This window comes from Danio rerio, chromosome 6 (assembly GCF_052040795.2).
Source record: "Danio rerio strain M-AB ecotype USA chromosome 6, GRCz13ab, whole genome shotgun sequence".
Classification (NCBI taxonomy): Eukaryota; Metazoa; Chordata; class Actinopteri; order Cypriniformes; family Danionidae; genus Danio; species Danio rerio.
In genome coordinates, this window is record NC_141026.1 from 13,613,454 (window position 1) to 13,632,450 (window position 18,997).

The 18,997-nt window shown below is 39.4% G+C and overlaps 2 protein-coding genes across 14 annotated transcripts in view; one reads left to right on the forward strand and one right to left on the reverse strand.

Moving 5' to 3' along the window:
- Positions 1 to 18,997, forward strand: part of stk24b (serine/threonine kinase 24b (STE20 homolog, yeast)) — an 835,587-nt gene that overhangs the window by 238,650 nt on the left and 577,940 nt on the right. The gene's annotated exons all lie outside the window — the stretch shown is intronic.
- Positions 1 to 18,997, reverse strand: part of dock9b (dedicator of cytokinesis 9b) — a 182,308-nt gene that overhangs the window by 123,396 nt on the left and 39,915 nt on the right. For 7 of the 13 annotated variants that reach the window (XM_087256665.2, XM_087256659.2, XM_087256658.2 and 4 more), the window contains exon 1: positions 10,433 to 10,935. The exons of the other annotated variants lie outside the window; for them this stretch is intronic. In XM_087256665.2, coding sequence (XP_087112791.1) covers positions 10,433 to 10,624 — 192 coding nt within the window. In that variant the 5' untranslated portion in view covers positions 10,625 to 10,935. Of the gene's footprint in view, positions 1 to 10,432; positions 10,936 to 18,997 lie in introns of those variants that run through there. 13 annotated transcript variants of the gene reach the window in all.

Here is an 18,997-nt window from a genome sequence, read left to right on the forward strand (position 1 = left end):
GCCTTGTTTGTTTGTTTGTTTGTTTGTTTGTTTGTTTGTTTGTTTGTTTGTTGTCGATGCTGTTTGTCGCCTGCACCAATCTCTTTGCAGTGACATTTCAGCATATGTTTGTCAAAAAAAGAAAGAAAAACAATGTATGTTTAAATTATGTTAAATTTGTTTCATTTAAAATAATTTATGGAACTGAAAAGTTATAACATTTGAATACATTGGTTTTTGCAAAAAAAGGGGTAGCAATTCAGAGCCTTGTTTCAAGCTTAAAATAGACAATCAACTTTTTATAAAATGCACTTAAAATTTCACTAACATAACAGAACCTTCAGGAATAGAAGCAATTGTTTTGTTTGTTTTAGAACAATTCCATGCAAATGTCAACCTTCCCGTAAAAAATCAAGTTTTTAGCAAAATAATGAAACCATTTCTTGGGCTTGTAATTAACAGTTCTGTAAAAAAAAAAAGCTTGCAAATGTCTCTGTCAAAGTTTTCAAACAATTATATTCGATTTACCAAAAAAGTCACACAAGTGCCAATTTCACATCTGTCACAATCATAACGGAGAGGTGTCACATCCATAATAAAGCTTTTTCCTCATAAACGCAAAAATGTCAAATAAAATAATATCAATTACTTTTGTTCTAAAGAGAGCCAACTCTTTTCCTTTTGATTAGCATTGTTTCTTTTGGGTAGTCCAGTTTAATTCACAGCATTTCTACAAAGTGTGTTATATGCAACATAGGCTCATTCTGAAAATGTAGCCCTGTATATTTTTCTGGAGATCGCGAATTATGTAGTTGAAGCTATGTATGGCTGCATTTCGTCTTTAACATGAATGCTACGGGGCGGTACAACGCCATTCCTTTTCGCGCTTACGAGGTGATCGCTTACCTCCATTTGGACAGCTTTGAGGAGGCAGACACAGAGCAGAGTTGACCACGACAGTGGGGTTTGAGTCCAGTGAAGAACAGTTCCAGAAACAGGTAAAACAAACAAAGGGCAAAAAAAAGACTAAATTTTCCATAATGTATAAGTGTGTGTGTGAATGTGTGTGTGGATGTTTCCCAGAGATGGGTTGCGGCTGGAAGGGCATCCGCTGCATAAAAACTTGCTGGATAAGTTGGAGGTTCATTCCGCTGTGGCGACCCCGGATTAATAAAGGGACTAAGCTGACAAGAAAATGTATGAATGAATGCAGGGCATTAAATTACTGTTTATTTCTTTGCATTTTAACTTTGTAAACTATGAAATCATGCGTCTCTTCATGGTTTGCGTCCCAATTTGTGAGCTAACTGACAGTTGTTCGCTTCCCTCCTTCTCCCCTGCTGGCCACGCCCACTCCTGCCCCTTGCTCACGAAGTCGCCACGCCCATTATGATGCATCTTTTGAAAAAATTCTGAGGTAGACCTGAACTGAAAGTGGGGGGTGTCATGTCCCTTTACAATGAATTATACAGGGCGGTATGACACTGTTGCTTTTCGCTCTAGCTGGTCAATCTGTGGTTTTTAAAACACTATCGGTTGGGTTTAGGGAAGGGGTTTGGATCATACCTCCCAACATTTGTCTCTTAAAATCCGGGAGACTGAGGGGGTGGGGAAACGATGTATATCTGTTTCCAGAAGCCTTCAATGACTTTACAGAGGCTTAAAAAAACGAAAAGTGTGTGTGGGGGTGGGGGGTTGGGAGCAGAGCCATTTGAAGGGTTGCCTGGTCTGTCCTATGCATCGGAATAGTCACAATCTGGGGGAGGAACAGATTGCACCAAACTCCTGAGGACCGGGGGAAGGGGGTGAAATTGCCGGGAAAACTGGAGTGTTGGCAGGTATGGTGAGGATCGGTCGGTCAGTCAGTCAGTCAGTCAGTTGACACCGGCCTCTGGTGGATTTACGTGAGAAAACAGCAGGCACGAATGGGACTGACAAGAGAAATTTGACACCTTAAAAAGCATACACACCGGCCTCTTCACAAAAGCAATAACTGCAAAAAATGTTTGGGAAATGAAAAATGTCCTGGGAAATGTATATCGGGCTACATTTTTCTTAGGGCCTGGGTTGTTGTTAACATTTATACTTTCTCTTTAAGTTTTTGCTGCAAATGTCACATCCATAATGCTGGAACGACGTTATAACAGGTCTTACTAATTAATAATGTGACACTACATCATTGCACTTCAGTGCATACAATCAATAATAATGTCTTTGAACAACTCCGCTAAAACACATGAAACACATCAATAACTCACACGCACTCTCTCTCTCCACACCCTTGAGCTACAGCATTAGCTTGGGTGAGTTGCATAATCCCACTTTGACGCAATAATTGGGAAGATTCCCAAAGGGGGTCAGGGCAGGGATCCAGGGTGGAGACCACTGACGAAAAAAAAAGAGCCCTCGACCTCACTGTATACACCCATCCACAGCGGGAGGCTCACGGCTGGGCCTGAACTTCAGCCAGCTGGTGCTGAGTAACAGCTGAGAGCGCCATGAGAGCAGTTTATGAGGTTTGACGCACATCTCACTGAAAGCCTGAGCTGTGGAGAGCAGCACATTATCTGGAGATGAGCTGATCATGTCCCATTCAAAGCATGTGTGAGATCTGATCCCACTATTGCAGATCATGGACATTCAAGTAAAAAAAAGAAGGAAAGATTACCCTGTGATCAAGAATCAGTGACGTGCAGCTCTTTTAGTAAGCAGATGGGTCAATAATCAATGTCTGCAAATGTGGTCTCAATTTGAAAAAAAGAACTGCCGTGTTGTCGGTGTACTGTATTTTCAGATCATGTGGCACTTGGAGTCAAACTCTTGCTATGGAGCACATGTTTCAGACAAGTGCTTGAGCCCACATCTCCTCCTCATCTGCGCTGCAGAGTCACTGTCACTCAGTCAATATTGGAGACTGCAAGAAATACATCACTCACAACTGCTGCATGCATCCATGCTTCATTTAGGATGCACACCAGTGTCTTGTCTTTATTCATTTAATATATATATATTTTAATTTACAGGTCAAAAAAACAAAGGTGCGAAAAGGTGCAATACATGTTTGCCGCGACGTGTTGCTATTTTCAGACCAGTGCAATCCTAATTTTTCCGTTTTCCTCCACGCTGTTTAAATAGCAAATTCATTTGTGCCCTCATGGGTGTTCCGGTCTAGAAAAAAAGGTGTGCTAAGGCACATTGTTGGGGCATTGCTATTTTGAGGAACTAAAATATACTGTTCAATAGACCAGCTGAAAGCAGGTAGTCCAGCGCAGAGCGCGTTAGTTATGCGCTTCACTTACACATTGCTTAATATACACAGGCTGTGCAGAGACACGTAAATATCTTTACAAACGAAAAAGAATTAAAGGATTGAAATGTTACAAAAATGTTTATTTTCTACATAAATATAAAAACCTCTGCCTCAATGCCTTCTTCATCTCAGGGGGCTTTTTTCAGTTTATTCACGACAACTTGCTTTTGTGTAATATTATTATTATTATTATAAGCAGTATTATTTATTAAATGCATTTTTATATTTGTTTTATTAAAAACAAGCTTATTTGTCCACCTGTCAGGTTTTGAACCATATGGGGCACAAGAATAGGACGTGTGTTTGGATGTAACTAAGTTTTTGACCACACTTCCTTATTATTGTTCATTTATTTGTTTGCTGGAAATTAGAACTGAATTTAGAAATAGTTTTGAAACAAATCTTTGCCCTTATCAAACAAAATCAATTATGTAGGCTAATGGATGTCTTCAGTGGAATGTACAGCACGGTATCCACCAAAGAGAGAAAGAGAAAAGGCAGATTAGAGAAGGATTGTTCTTTATCCTCGTGCTGCAGATGTTTAACTGTTTTCTCCCTAGTAAAGCGTTCTGTTTTTCCACTTGCAAAGTCCAGGGGGGGTGGATGTTATAGGTGGGGTTTGGTGCCACACACCTGCTTTTAAAAGTTGTACATTTTTGTAGGACTGAACTGGTAAATAATTTAGCCACAAATTGACAAAACGTAAAATAGTTATGTTTCCACATAAGGTAACGTGAGGTCAGGCCGGTATAAACACCCCAATTAAAAAGTGTTTGAGATCACATATTTTTTCGAGAAACTCATACTTAGAACATTTATCGAATAAAATGTTTCAGTTTTCACACAAAAAAATTTCAAATCAGGATACTACAGTGACCTCTGAAGGACATGTGATAAACACCAGGATGATGTCTGCAAAAAAGATCAATTAACATTTTAAAACAGTGGTCACCAAACTTGTTCCTGGAGGGCCGGTGTCCTGCAGATTTTTGTTCCAACCCTAATCAAACACACCTGAACAAGCTAATCAAGGTCTTACTTGGTATACTCGAAACATCCAGGCTGGCCATCCAAGGCAAGTTGGAGCTAAACCATGCAGGGACACCGGCCCTCCAGGACTGAGATTGGTGACCCCTGTTTTAAAATATTTTAAACTAAATCTAAAGTTCTAACAATATTTCACAACTGTATTTTTGTAACTGTAAGATTCAAAAGCATAAAAAGTGTCTATGTAAAGCATTATAAAACCTTTCTTAGCCTAAATTTTTAACGGTTTGTGTCTATACTGTATTTATTAGTGTAAATAACATTTAATGTTAAATTAAAATCTCAATTATGGACATTTAGTTTTTTTTTCAGTTTTGTGTTTAATCAATGTGAGTTTGTTAATGCAAACAGCATCAATTCAGCCAAAAACATATTTTTTTTAAATGGAAAATTTCACTCTCATTTCACAAGTTCCTTTACTTAAGTGTACAAACAAATGATTAATCTCAGAATTGTACAACTAATATGTTGCTACTGATACAAATAAAAACACCCAAGATTCTACTTTTATTATAAACTATTATAGCATTATTTGAAAAAATTGTAAACTGAAGTGTAAGAATAGTCAATATTATTGTTTTTTATAGCACGGTTGTATAAGGCTTAATGTTAAAGGGCTCCTGAATAAACATTTTCTCCAGATACTTTAAATCTACTGCCTGACTCTTCTGGGGAAGTGGATGAAAATATGACTTTGTCAATGACAACTCACTCTGAGATAAATGGAAACAAATCTCCTAGGGCTTTTTTCATGTGTAAAGTTGCTTTGCAACAATAAAACAATGAAACGAGCTTGACTTGACATTGAGTTATGTTTCTCATGAGAGATGTAGATTCAATCCAGTTTTCCCCAACAATATTCTCTCTGCTATTTCACAGACTACAATATTTCTTGATGTGTTTGAATAATCTCACATGGGAGCAAAACTATGAGCACACATGCCACAGATGCACCTTTATTTGGGATTTTATCATTTTGTAGATAGATAAAGTAAAACTAAAGCTCATCTCAGAACTGGCATTAGCACAATTATAGGTTGCTGAATAGGTTGCGGAGCTACGGGTCAGCGGCTCGGCGCAGTTGTGTTTGCCCTGGTGAAGGCCTGTGTTTGGAGTTCTGGAATGCGTGGCGCGACGTTAGGGACACTTCATGTTTCTGCCGCGTCACTGAGTGTGTCTGGTGTGCCGTGTCAAAGTTAATTCAGTGTGTGTGGTTATTAGTCTCGATGTACAAGCTCGGCACTTGTACACCAAGACTATACAAAGACACAAATGATTTTGTACTCTCTGCTTGGTCTGTGTCCGACTCGTACATGTACGGCTGAATGCTCATACTATCTTAGCTGAGCTTCTCTCTGTCTGTCTGTCAACCTGTTTGTTGCAAACACAGAGCGTGAGAGCTCTTGGCTCCGCCCCCTTGTTACATTGGGCGGGAAGCTGAAACTGTAAAGCAACACGCCCCTAAAACAGCAAACTGTGTAACCCCCCCACCCCACCCAACATGACACTTTTTAACATATTACAATAAAAACATCTGAACTGTGTGTTGAACTGAACCTAAACTGGCACACTCAGAAGAACCATAATATTAATATTAAATTATAAAAAAGGGGTACACTATGTGCCCTTTAACTGTGGTTCAACTGTAATCCTACAAAGCTCCAAGAACACTTTTATGGGGCAAAAAAACTCTTCTCTTACACGTCTGGTCAGAATGCATGTCTACTATGAGTAGTACAAAGTGTTATCATTAAGGCCAAGGTATTCTTCAAATGGATTTCTTTTTCGTTCTTTGTTTGAGGGCATAAAGAAGTTGAAAAAGGCTAAATTATAGTATACTGTTTTCAAATCCTCCAACACCCCCATGCTGTGTCAAGCTGCTCGAGTAGACTACAACAACAATGGCGGCTGTGAGAGACAAACAGTTTCATATAAGACAAACAGCCTTCTCCAGCGAGAAGCACCATAGCGGTTTGCCACATTGACTTTCTATTTTCCATGGACAGACACTGAATGGAACAATGCTTAACAATGTCAGACGTGGTTAAATGTGTTTGTGCTTATTGTTGAGTGACTCTAAACCTTTAAAATCTCTACACTAACCATAGAACAGGTGTGGGTTAGGTTTGAGTCGATAGACGATGCCATCGTCCATCGCCAATAGACATCACAATGCTGAGCCAGCATTGTGATCCTCCCTCCCCCATCACAGCAGGAACCCGCTTGCGAAAAATACACACTTAAAGCCTGTGCACACCGAGACGTTTTTTTGCTTGCGTTTTCCGTAGACGTTTAACGCCTCGTAACTAAATAAAGGGTGTCAATGTGATTGTGCACACCAACGCGCAAAACGGCAGGCGCAAAAGCGTCATTTAAAAAAAAACAGTCACGGTATGGGGGTGGATGGAGAGGAGGCGAGGACCCAAATGCGGGGAATGAAGAATTTATTGAAAAATAAAACAAAAATAAAACTCAAATCTCCCCATGTGGGGAAAAACACGACATTATGTTATACACTCAACTAGACTTCTAGAATCTGGAACTTGGCAGACACACAACTTTAAACCACTGTTGTAGAACAGAATCAGCAAACCTCGTACAACAGGGAAGGAAACAATCAACAACGGACCAGCACAGAACAGAGCACACTAGGAGAATAAATAGGAAAGACAAACCAATTAACAGACAGGCGGACAGGTGAAAATAATAATTACAAACAGGATAACAAGGTGGGTGGGATAAGACAATAGACGGGAGAGCGCAGGACAGAGACGAGACAAGCCATGCGCTCACATAAAACAGGACAAGAACATGCAGCCAATGAGAAAACTCATTAACCGCATGTTCATGACAACACAAACACAACACTGAAGCACAGGACAAAAGCACGTGACCACAATGTAAACAAAGAGCCACGTACTTTGACAACAGACGCAAGACACGAACACACGATGAATGAAAACACTCACCGTGCGCTCACACACGCAGTGTGCATGCTTCATCCCAGCGCCGAACAAAACCGAAACCAACTAGACTGAGACGCTGGGAATGAAACACCACGCTGCAGACAGACGAAAACACAAACACGAGTACAAGAGCGCGCGCATCGGAGGGACGCAGAGCCCGCGCGGCCGCATTAAGCGGGAGCGCGCACGCTCTGCGCACACCCACGAAGGCGCACGCACACACGGAGACACACACAATGACAGAAACAAGTGCTCGACCCAAGAAAACTTGAGCCGAGCACAACAGGACAGGATTAGACATGACTAGTGACCGGATTCTGCCACAAAAAACAAGAATTTACATGACCAGAGTGGCAGAACCCTGACAAAAACCCCTCATGCTCATTTTTTTGTTTTGACGCATGGCGTCAAAACCTTCTCCACCAATCAGATCGACATTTTTGTTCATGTGCACGGAGCTGCTGAAGTTATAGTAAACAGCACTTGGAGACGCTTAAGCGCAAAACTGTCAATGCCTGCACACATTAAAGAAGATGCCCGGAGGCGATATGAACGTTTAGCCGCTTATTGCTCTGTGAACATAATTTCTTCATCGCTAGAGCTGGAGCTGCTGCTTGAACCATCCATGTTTGTTCGAGTCACCAGTAACTTTATAAACAAACGTGTGAACTTCCTCTCCTCCTCTTCTTCTGTGTTATAAACGGATGTCAGGAGCTTAAATGCCACAGCCATGTCACCCTGCAGCCCAAGACCGGTTACTCACTGAAGCTAAGCAGGGCTGAGCCTGGTTAGTACCTGGATGGGAGACCACTAGGGAACACTAGGTTGCTGTTGGAAGTGGTGTTAGTGAGGCCAGCAGGGGGCGCTCAACCTGAGGTCTGTGTGAGTCCTAATGCCCCAGTAAAAGTGAAGGGGACACTAAACTGTCAGTGGGCGCCGTCTTTCGGATGAGACATTAAACCGAGGTCCTGACTCTCTGTGGTCATTAAAAATCCCAAGGCACTTCTCGTGAAAGAGCAGGGGTGTAACCCCGGTGTCCTGGCCAAAGTCCCTCTATCGGCCCTTACGATCATGGCCTCCCAATCATCCCCTCTCCACCGAATTGGCTCTATCACTGTCCCTCCACTCCACCAATAGCTGGTGTGTGGTGAGCGCACTGACACCGTTGTCCTGTGGCAGCTGTCGCATCATCCAAGTGGATGCTGCACACTGGTGGTGGTGTGGAGAGACCCCCCCTCATGATTGTGAAGCGCTTTGGGTGTATGGCCATACACAATAAATGCGCTATATAAATACACATTACATTTTTTTTTTTTTACATTTTAAAGTTGTGCAGCGCCATCTAACGTCAAAAGAGTGATTTAGCATACTCTTCTGCTTGACGCCAGTGAAAAGCGCTTGGGTTTGAACATTGAAAAACGTCTTGTAAAACGCTGCCGATAAACGCAAACTAAAAACGTCCTGGTGTGTAGGAGCCTTTAGACCCTGTTTACACTAATACGTCTTTGTTTTTAAATGGCATTTTTGAACAAAAACAATCCACGTCCACACTGATGTGATGCAATTCTGAAAAGATCTCCATCCACACTATACCGTTAAAAACGCACATTACGTGACCAAACACACACACACATACTCTCATAAAGTCATATGCCTACGTCTGAGCTACAGGCAGTCAGCGAGTGCTTTGAGCACAAAACCACATAGAGCAAGGATGTACCACTGGATCGCATCTCACTAGTTGTTAAACATGATATTTAATTCATCTTGTCTCTATCTGATGACTCTTCCTTTTTTTGAACATATCAGGTAACATGTCACAGCGCCAGTACACTGCTTCAATCTTTCACTTTCATGCTTGTACTTAGTAATTTTGGCCTAAACCTCAGATACTGTTGGTTGGTTGCTGTTGGTTGTGCACCTTTTTTTACCAATCAAGTTTGTTGACGCCATTATGACGACACAGATCACTCTGCCTATTCATGCCAGAGCCCTGCGGAAAAAGTGATTGACAGGTGGTAATTTGTGTGTAACTTCTTTATTTATTTATGATTTGGTTATGAGCAAGACAAGGACCATGTGGGTCAGGTAGTTGAAACGGTAGGCTACAAATATTTAATTAGTTCAGTCATAACTTATTCATCACCGCCTACGATTAAGATGCCATCGTCCAGCGCAATGTTTCACATTAGACATCGTATGATTCCAAATTAATCGACATCGCCCAGCTCTGCTACTTGACCCTCCAGTTTATTCATGCTGCAAACTTAGTGATGTTGTGCTGGATGTTTTTCCGCTGTCTGACTCTGAAATGCATTGTAACAATAAACGTCAAAGAAGGTAGAGTTCCAGGACATGCCCACTGATTGCAAATTGTCTAGGACCAATTGAAGCTCCAAGGTGTTTCGGACCAAAACAAACTCCTTTAGAGTCAGCAGCGCAACATGCAAGCATTGTGTTGGCCATTACAGAGCTCTTGCATTACAGGTTAAATACAGTATTTTGGTTGTTTTAAGTTAAATCTAAGATTTAAATTAACAATAATCAACATTTTACCCTCTTAATGCAATCCCATACTAAACATGATGGGAACTACCCATCCAACACCTAGTTTTGGATCCCATTAACAAAAATATTCAAGTAATACCTCCCAACACAAACTGATAATAATAATAATTATTATTATTATTTATTTGCATTTTTACAAATGTAATTGGAGTAAAAAAAATACAAATAAGCTGACAGAGAACTCAAAAACTGTCTTGTTTCAGCTCATTTTAAACAATCTGAAGATGCAGCAAAAATCCTTTTCTGAGTGCCAAAGGAAAGCCCAGGAATACTTTACAATCTCAACACGACTTTCAGACAGATACATAATACATAAACCTTCAAACACACACACACACACACACACACACACACACACACACACACACACACACACACACGCTTAAGAAAAAACCTTCCGCTCAGCAAGCTGCTCTTACAAAGAGTGCTGAGTAATACTGTCAGAAGAAAACCCCTAACTCTCCTCTACATGATCCACCAGGAATCAGCATGAAATCCCTAATGCAACCTGTTATACAGCACAAATCAGGACAACTATAATGCACACGTGCGCAAATATTACCGCACATGCAGCTGCCAGTGGTGTGACGGCCAGTGATTCCCTGCGACTCAGAGTATCTTCATCCTCATCCGGCTCTGCTGCTTGCAGCTCGGGTTTACACACATATCCACAGTTCCTGTATATCATGCGCCGCAGCCCTTCAAACAGGATCACACTCGCCGTGCAACCCATTGCGCCCGGTGCCAGGAACATACACACAACTTCCTTAGTTTAACAATACAAAGTCACAAGACCAGAACTAACTCGACCCCCGGCACGAGCCTCTCTCCGTCCAGAAGCGCATCACTCCATGCTCCAGACTGAACTGGGATCAGAGCAGAGGTGAAATGGGGGAAGCTTCAGCCTCAAGGATGACAGCGGACTGACTTCATCCATTCAAATGAGTTGCCAGCCTCCTAAAAGCACGTATTATCTGAGATCGCCCAGAGGACGTTAGAGAAGAGGAAAGAGCTGGACTGAATGTAGGACATGAGGATTGACGGAGTGAATGATGAGCTGATTCTGGGCGTCGACTCTTCTCCTCCGCCTGGAGATGCTGATCTGTTTCTCTCTCTCTTACTCTCTCGCTCTGAGCTGCTCTTCATCCGCTCCACCTCCTCTCACTCTGCTTTTAACATTGTGATTCCTGACCCATATCTGGCAGCGCAGCATCGTTTGAGCATTCACTCATGCGCTAAACTATAACACACATGCAAACATGAGCACATGCTTAAACATAACGAGCACCCTGTCGTTATTTAATGTAACATACGTCAGGGAAAAAGGCTTCTTAACATTAGAAACTGACTAGAAGTCAGTGATGATTTTTTTTTTTAAAGACATTTTTAGTTTTAGACGTAATGTATTAAACTTTTGGTGCAGTTAAGTCATATTTTAAAAATTAAGTAATTTATGATTAACTTTATGTTTGTTAATGTGCCAAAACTGTTGTTTTTTTTCCCTTTTTTTTACAAACAAATAGAAGAAAAAGAAGAAAAAAAACAACAGAAAAGATTTTTAAAAAACTAAACAAAACAACAAAACAGTCAGGTGTACATTATATATATATATATGTGTATATATATATATATATATATATATATATATATATATATATATATATATATATATATATATATTGGTGGGCCGTTATCACCGTTAACGTGCTGCCTTAACGCGAGACTCTTATCGGGCGAAAACAATATATATCGCTGTTAATATATTCTCAAAGTTGGGTTGGGAGCTGGGTCTATACCAGGGGTGGGCCGGTGTCCTGCACAGTTTAGCTCCAGTTCTAATCACACACACCTGCTTATAGATTTCTAGTGATCTTGAAGACACTGATTAGTTTGTTCAGGTGTGTTTGACTAGTGTTGGAACAAAACTCTGCAGGGACACCGGCCCTCGAGGATCAAGTTTGCCCATCCCTGGTCTATACTATCTATACTACGCAAGCTATGATGACTTTAACCTTGATATTTTAGCGTGAATGTATACCTAGCTGAATTGCACTGTAGATGGCGAGAACGAGTCTTCGAACCTGTGCATGGTTTCCGCTGCATTCATTCTTCCATGGTGGGGCGCCACACCAAAATTCATCCCGCCACAGCTACATTACAGCTTTTTACTAATTCAAAACATTTATTCATTGTTGTTGATGATGCTGTTTTTAATAGCGGGTTATAATCGCACCAAAATGCATTAAAAGGTAAGTGAATTATAACAGCGCAAACTTTTCTGTTACCGTAGTAGGGCTGTGCGCTATTTGTTAAACACTTTAATGTGACGTGCTGACAGACTGACTGACTTACAGACAGGTGCGTGTTGCGTGAGGCCAGCAAACACGACGTAGCTTTCAGTTAAGATGAACAAAGTTTCCATAATTATACTTTATTTATAGATGTGATTCTGAACACAAAGACTTTAACATTATCTTGCTGGAGTTTATAGCCGTTTTACTTTACTGCCGCTCTGTAGGTCTACTGGAGACATTCAGAAATATTCCTAGCAAATCTAATAAATGTTGGAGACATACTCACTACATAAACGCACTAAATCGCACTACAGCAGTGTTTATTTGAGAGCGCACAAGAAGATCTGCGCTTGAGCAGCGTGTTTGAGGGCGTGCAAGAAGCAACTGTAAAAATACCACATCAAACGTGACGTGCTAACATGGATGCAGTTAACTAGAGTGAATCTGATTAATGCTAGCTTCACATTTAACTATCAGGCACCTGTAGAGTTTATGTGTTTGAGTAAAACATATACAAGTAAGTTGGACCAGGTGCTTTTTAAAATAAATGAAAGTGAAAGAAAAATTGCTTCAAGGGGCTAATAATTTTGACCTTAAAATGGTTATTAAAAACTCCTTTTATTCTAGCCGAAATAAAACAAATAAGACTTTCTCCAGAGGAAAAAATATTATTAGACATACTGTGAAAAATTCCTTGCTCTGTTCAACATTATTTGGAAAATTTTTTAAAAAGAACAAAAAAAATCAAAGAGGGGCGAATAATTCTGACTTTAACTGTACTTCAAAGACACTACTGACTATGCTTACATGGACATATGTAATCAAGTTATTTGCCTTAATAGACAACAATATAATTATGGTGTTTACATGAAGTGCATTTATGTAAGAGTTTCCTGTAATTTTGGGTGACTTTAACTGCAGTTCGGCAGTTTCACATTCACTCATGAACCTTTCATTCACGCACCCGGGACAAACTGGGGTGTTCGATGCAAAAACAGGAAGTAGGGACTGGTGAGAGTGATATGGAATTTAATAACGCACACCGTTTGGAAAGAAAAAAACTTCTGCATTTTGTGATGTTTGTGTGTGTGTGTGTGTGTGTGTGTGTGTTCATTCCGCTGTGGCGAACCCAGATTAATAAGGGACCGAATTAAGCTGAAAAGAAAATGAATGAATGAAAGTTGAATAAATAATATTAATGATAATGAGTTTTTTTCTAATAGATCATTTATCAAACACAAAAGAGAATTTATTGAAACTTTTCTCACTTTTTAAGTAAAACACTTTATAAAATGTAGATTTTCAGCAATTTGTGATTTTTTTTCATATAGCTGTAAACTTAAATCATAACAATAATAATAATTCCTTACATTTATATAGCGCTTTTTTGACACTCAAAGGACTTTACACGTTCTCGTGGAGAATCTCCAAATCCACCTGGTTGATACAACAGCAGACACATTGCACACCAGCTGATTGGTGAAGAGGAGACAGAGTGATAAGGCCAATTATGATATGGGGATGGTTAGGAGGCCTTGATGGACAGGGTTAAACTCTTTTTGCAAGGGTTTTTTAACGACCTTAGAGAGTCAGGACCTCGGTTTAACATATCCAAAAGAAGGCACTCATTGTGCAGTATAGAGTCCTCATCAATATACTGGGGCATTAGGACCCACACAGACCACAGGTTTAACGCCCCCTGCTGGTCTTACTAACTCCACTTTAGACAGCAACCTAGCTTTCCCAAGTGGTCTCCCATCCAGGTACTGACCCGGAGCAGCCTGCTTAGCTTCAGTACGCGGCCATGTGAGAGTTACAGAGAGCTAGCTGCCGGCCTAAAAGCTATGAACTACTATTTATTTTCCACATCTGGAAAAATTTAGAAGGAAAAATGGTGGGATTCTGTTGGACAAATGCATGAAACATGAAAAAGATTCACATATTAGAATGTCACTTATTCAAGTCAAATTCTTTGCTTGTCTTGCTCCAATAAACTGATAAAAATCTGTTGAAGGAGTGTCGGCATTCATATGAATGTAAAACAGATTCAATACAGTAATTCTGGTGTAAACCTACAATGAACTTGCATTTTACTGCACATTTATAGTACATTTAAAATTCAACATGTAGCACAAGTTCATTCATTCATTGTCTTTTGGTTTAGTTTCTATTTCAGAGGTTGCCAAAGCAGATAAAGCACCAACTATTATAGTATATGCTTATGGGAAACACCCATTCACACACACTCATATACTTCTGCCAATTTAGTTTATTCAATTCACCTATACCACATGTCTTCAGACTGTGGGGGAAAGCGGAGCACCAGGAGGAAACCCACACCAACACAAAGAGAACATGCAGACTCCACACAGAATTGTTAACTGGCCCAGCCAGGACTCAAACCAGCGACCTTCTTGCTGTGAGGTGACAGTGCTAACCACTGAGCCACCATTCTGCCCAGTATCACAAGTACATAGAACAACTGCATAAATGTAGGATTTCTAATTAGATGAGTGAAAGTGTGTTGATTATGTTTTTGTTTTCTCTTCAAAAATGTTTTCTTTATATTTTATTTTTAGCAATACAAATACCAATTTAAAAAACTTCAAACCAATTATTAGTCTGTTGAACACACAAAATAGCTGTAAATATAGTCTTCAAAAGCCAAAAGTGCAGCAAAGCCCCTCGATGTCTCTGTGTGTTAATATTTCATTGGGCAATGACACGGTCACCTACTTTACAGTAAATGACTCAGACATATCAGAGATGACATGCTGCGAGGACCTGAAGAGCGAGGGTGACGTGTGTGACCACATTTGACCAGATCTGTCTCTATGTATATCTCTCACATGACAGCAGAGTGCATCATGTGTGTCGAGTAGATGTACAGTTACTGTAAGCAAAGCAATATGTCTTTAAATGTTTATATCTTGTATAAGTGCTCGTCTGTGTTAAGACTGACTTAACCCTGCTCCGGGTCATTGGACATTAGTTTGGCATTACATTTAGAGCAGATTTATCAAAGCCTACAGCTCACGCTTTGGTGTTGGTGCACTGGCGTGATCACTGATTGGTGCTGGTCAGCTGCCTGCACCAATCAGATGTCTTGTTTTCCTACATTCTGTGCAGCAGTTTGGCATGCACTTCTATACAACTTCAGGAATTCAAACATTACGCAGAAACACCCGCTGATGTCAGCATATGCACTCCTCCCTGATGTGAGCTGATTTTTCAGTTGTGTTTTTGGATGTTTATATGGTTACTTCACCCCTAAATGAAAATACTGGCTTACATCATTCCAGAAATTCACTCATCTTTGGAACACAAATGAAGGCAATTTTAATCACACTTCTCACCTCACACTGCAAAAAAATGCTTTTCTTCCTGAGATTTTTTGTCTTGTTTCTAGTCCAAATATCTAAAAACACTTAAATCAAGCAGAATTTTCTAGACAAGCAAAACATACTGTCTTGTTTTATGATATAATATGCCAAATTAAGTGAGTTTTCCCTTAAAACAAGCTAGATAATCTGCCAAATGGGGTAAGCAAAATAATCTTATGTCAAAAGGAAAAAAAAAGATTTGTCCAAATTGTCCAAAGACAACAAAGAGTGTTTCAATAGCTTTAGGACAACTTTCATGAAAGGTTTTAATAAACTTCAAATGCTGACTACTGTATAATATATAGATCAGTATATAAAACAAAGAGATCAATAAATCCCTTTCAACTGAGCAATCTGTCTCAGTCTTCTGAAGATACGTGATTTATATGATGAACAGATTTAAATTAGGACGTTTATATTTGTATCTACATTTGTGTTTTAGAGAAAACAAGTTTTGAATAATGAAGTTATATAATTTAAATAAGGAGATAATAAATATTTTGTTTCATTTTAAAATAAGTGATAGTTTAAAAGTTTAAGTGAATGTTTGATCCAAACAGAAGCTAAAATAACTCAAATAAAATATAAAGTTTTGGGTCAAAAACACCAATTACAAAAAGTACAATCAGCTTCTTTTGAGATGAATCCCTGACTTCTTGCTAAAGCAGGTTTAACATTCTTTCCTTGGGCCTCTTTTGACCAAAGAGACTGTTGAGCCTAATGAACACAAAGAAAGGGACATTTTCAGTACAGATACATCACTGCGCAGCTTCAAACGCTCTATTCTGCTCTCTCTCACACACACACACACACACATCCATGACAGTATATCAGACAAAGAGAAGATCAAAAGCATGCATGCTTTGATAACTTTTCATCTTTCGTTCTCTCACACATAAAAACTCCTCAAGAGAAGATTCATTAAAAGTAATCATTAAAATTAAGCCAATGCTCCACACACACACTTTTTTCTTTAGGGCATAATTAGGGCACATGCGTAAAAATACTTAATTTCAAAAAGCAAATTCCTCTTCCTGTCAGCATTTTTCAGCCAACGCATTTAAAAATTAAAAATACCACTTTCTAACATTAAAGGGCATCTATGATGAAAATCAACTCTTGTAAGCTGGTTGGACAGAACTGTGTGTAGGTATACTGTGTCCACTGTCATACTGGGGTAATCTAAACCCAACAAGTCTCTTTTTTTAAATTTCCTGATGTGAAAATAGGACCCAAATCTCAGTGATTCTGAGGCCCACCGCAACGTGATATAGGAGTGCGGTTTTCCCCACCCCCGAATTGATTAGCAGACGCCATGTTTCTATGATAACATGTTTACACAATGCAAATAAACTGGGATTAAAATATTACAATTCTCTGTGATTTATATAAGCTTTATAAGTTTAAAACATTTTTAAAACAGAGCATGTTTGTATTAAAGTAATAACGTCGCATTTGTGTGAGACTCATCATTTCAGAAAGGCTTGAATAAACTCCACCACAAAAACATGAAATAAACTTACTTGGTATTTTTGACTAATGAGCTGTATTTCAGCTCATACCTGCCAACACCTGTTTTTCCCCTGAGTCTCCTGTTTTTCAGACCCATCTCCCGCCCTTCTCTCGTATTGTTCTGTCTCCCGGAATTTAAGCCCCATTTTGAGCTGAAACTTTACAGACACATTATGGAGACACCAAAGTCTTATCTTACATCTTGTAAAAGAGGTGTCCTTTTAACAAAAATGATCAGATCAGATTATGTAGTGGTCAAATGTACCTTCATTATTGCTCAGACTCATGACAAGGAACATGCTTTGTGCAAGTATGCAAACATAGACATGAGCACTAGGTCATCAGCCATAATTGCATTCAATGATTAACCTCAAGTGATGCAAGACTGATTTCTGGAGTCATTGGAATGCTGGTACACAATTTATAATCAAACACAAGTATATGCACTGGCCAAGCACTCATGTTCTGACTTGTTTAATGTGCATTTCTGGCCCTAAATGGATACTCCACCCGAAAAACGAAAATTCTCCCATTATTTACTCTCCCTTATGGTTCCCAGATGTATATTACAGTCATTTGTTCAGATGTAAACTATTTTTTTACTAAAATAATCCATCCCAATATGTCTATATGATGCAAATGAGTGGCAGCCGAAATTTTGATGCTATACAAAACATACATTAAATGGTTAGTTCACCTAAAAACGAAAAATAAATCTGTTATTAAGTGCTCACCTCGTGTCCGTCCAATCCCTCGAGACATTTTATTATATTTGAAGATATTTTAGATGAAATACAAAAGAATTCTCTCATCCTCCTCTTCTCTTCTACATTTTGTCAGGGTTCACATTTACTATGGGCAATAAAAGACTTGTGTGTTGTGTTGCGGATCTATTGGTAATTTGGAGTGTGTAGTAAACGCGCACACTGACCAAATGTGAAAAAGAAGACATTGTCAAAAAAGTCGTTTTTACAAGGAATGCTTCAATCGATTGACAGGAGATCGGTATCGGCCGGTAATCACATTTCATGATGTGACCAGTACTGGCTAATCTGGCTAATCTCATTAGCCGATCGCAAGTATGATTGTTTACGAGATTACAAGTAGAAAAAGACACTCTTATTTTCTGTAAAGCTGTTTCTGAACATGGCATGTCCACACTAAATGGTTTTAGGAGACGTAAGGGATTACATGCAACATCCTTAATTTATTAGGTAAGGAGAAAGCTCCAAGTATCATATTTAGGGGGAAAATGTGCTCAGTTATATAAAGCTTGAATCATCGGAATCACTACTCTGTATCGGCCGATCATCATAACAAGAATCTGTATCGGCTGCAAGAATCCTGATCAGAGCATCTCTAGTATTTACAGTTTTTACTGATTCTTTTTGTTGCACAAATGTGTTCTTGGATCTTCGTATGATTACAGTTGAACTAATGAAGTCACATGAATGTCTTGACAATGTTTTTGGTACCTGTTCTAAATGTTTATCGTCTCTGGAACATTGCTGTCTAAGGAGGAAGAGAGAGCTCTTGCATTTCAACTAAAATATCTTAATTTTATGTTCTGATGATGGATGAAGGTCTCCGGGAATTGGAATGACATCAGGACGAGTAATTAACAACAGAGTTTTTATTTTTGTGTGAACTAACTTTTTAAGGCATTATGATTATTATAACTCCTATGGAAGAATAGCAATGGTCTTCCAAAACAGCTGATGTGTGTAAAATGCTAACATTTAAACTACAAACTAGCCAGCTGCAATACTCTTGTTCATGAGGGGCTCAAGTTTGCAATATAAATAATGTGAGTGCAAAGTTCGACACAAGTGAGGCTTAGATGAGTATGAAATTCTGTGAATGCAATTGAAAATACTAGTACATGATTTCATATATCACTTGCAGCTTGATTTGAGCAACCATATAAAATCATTTTGC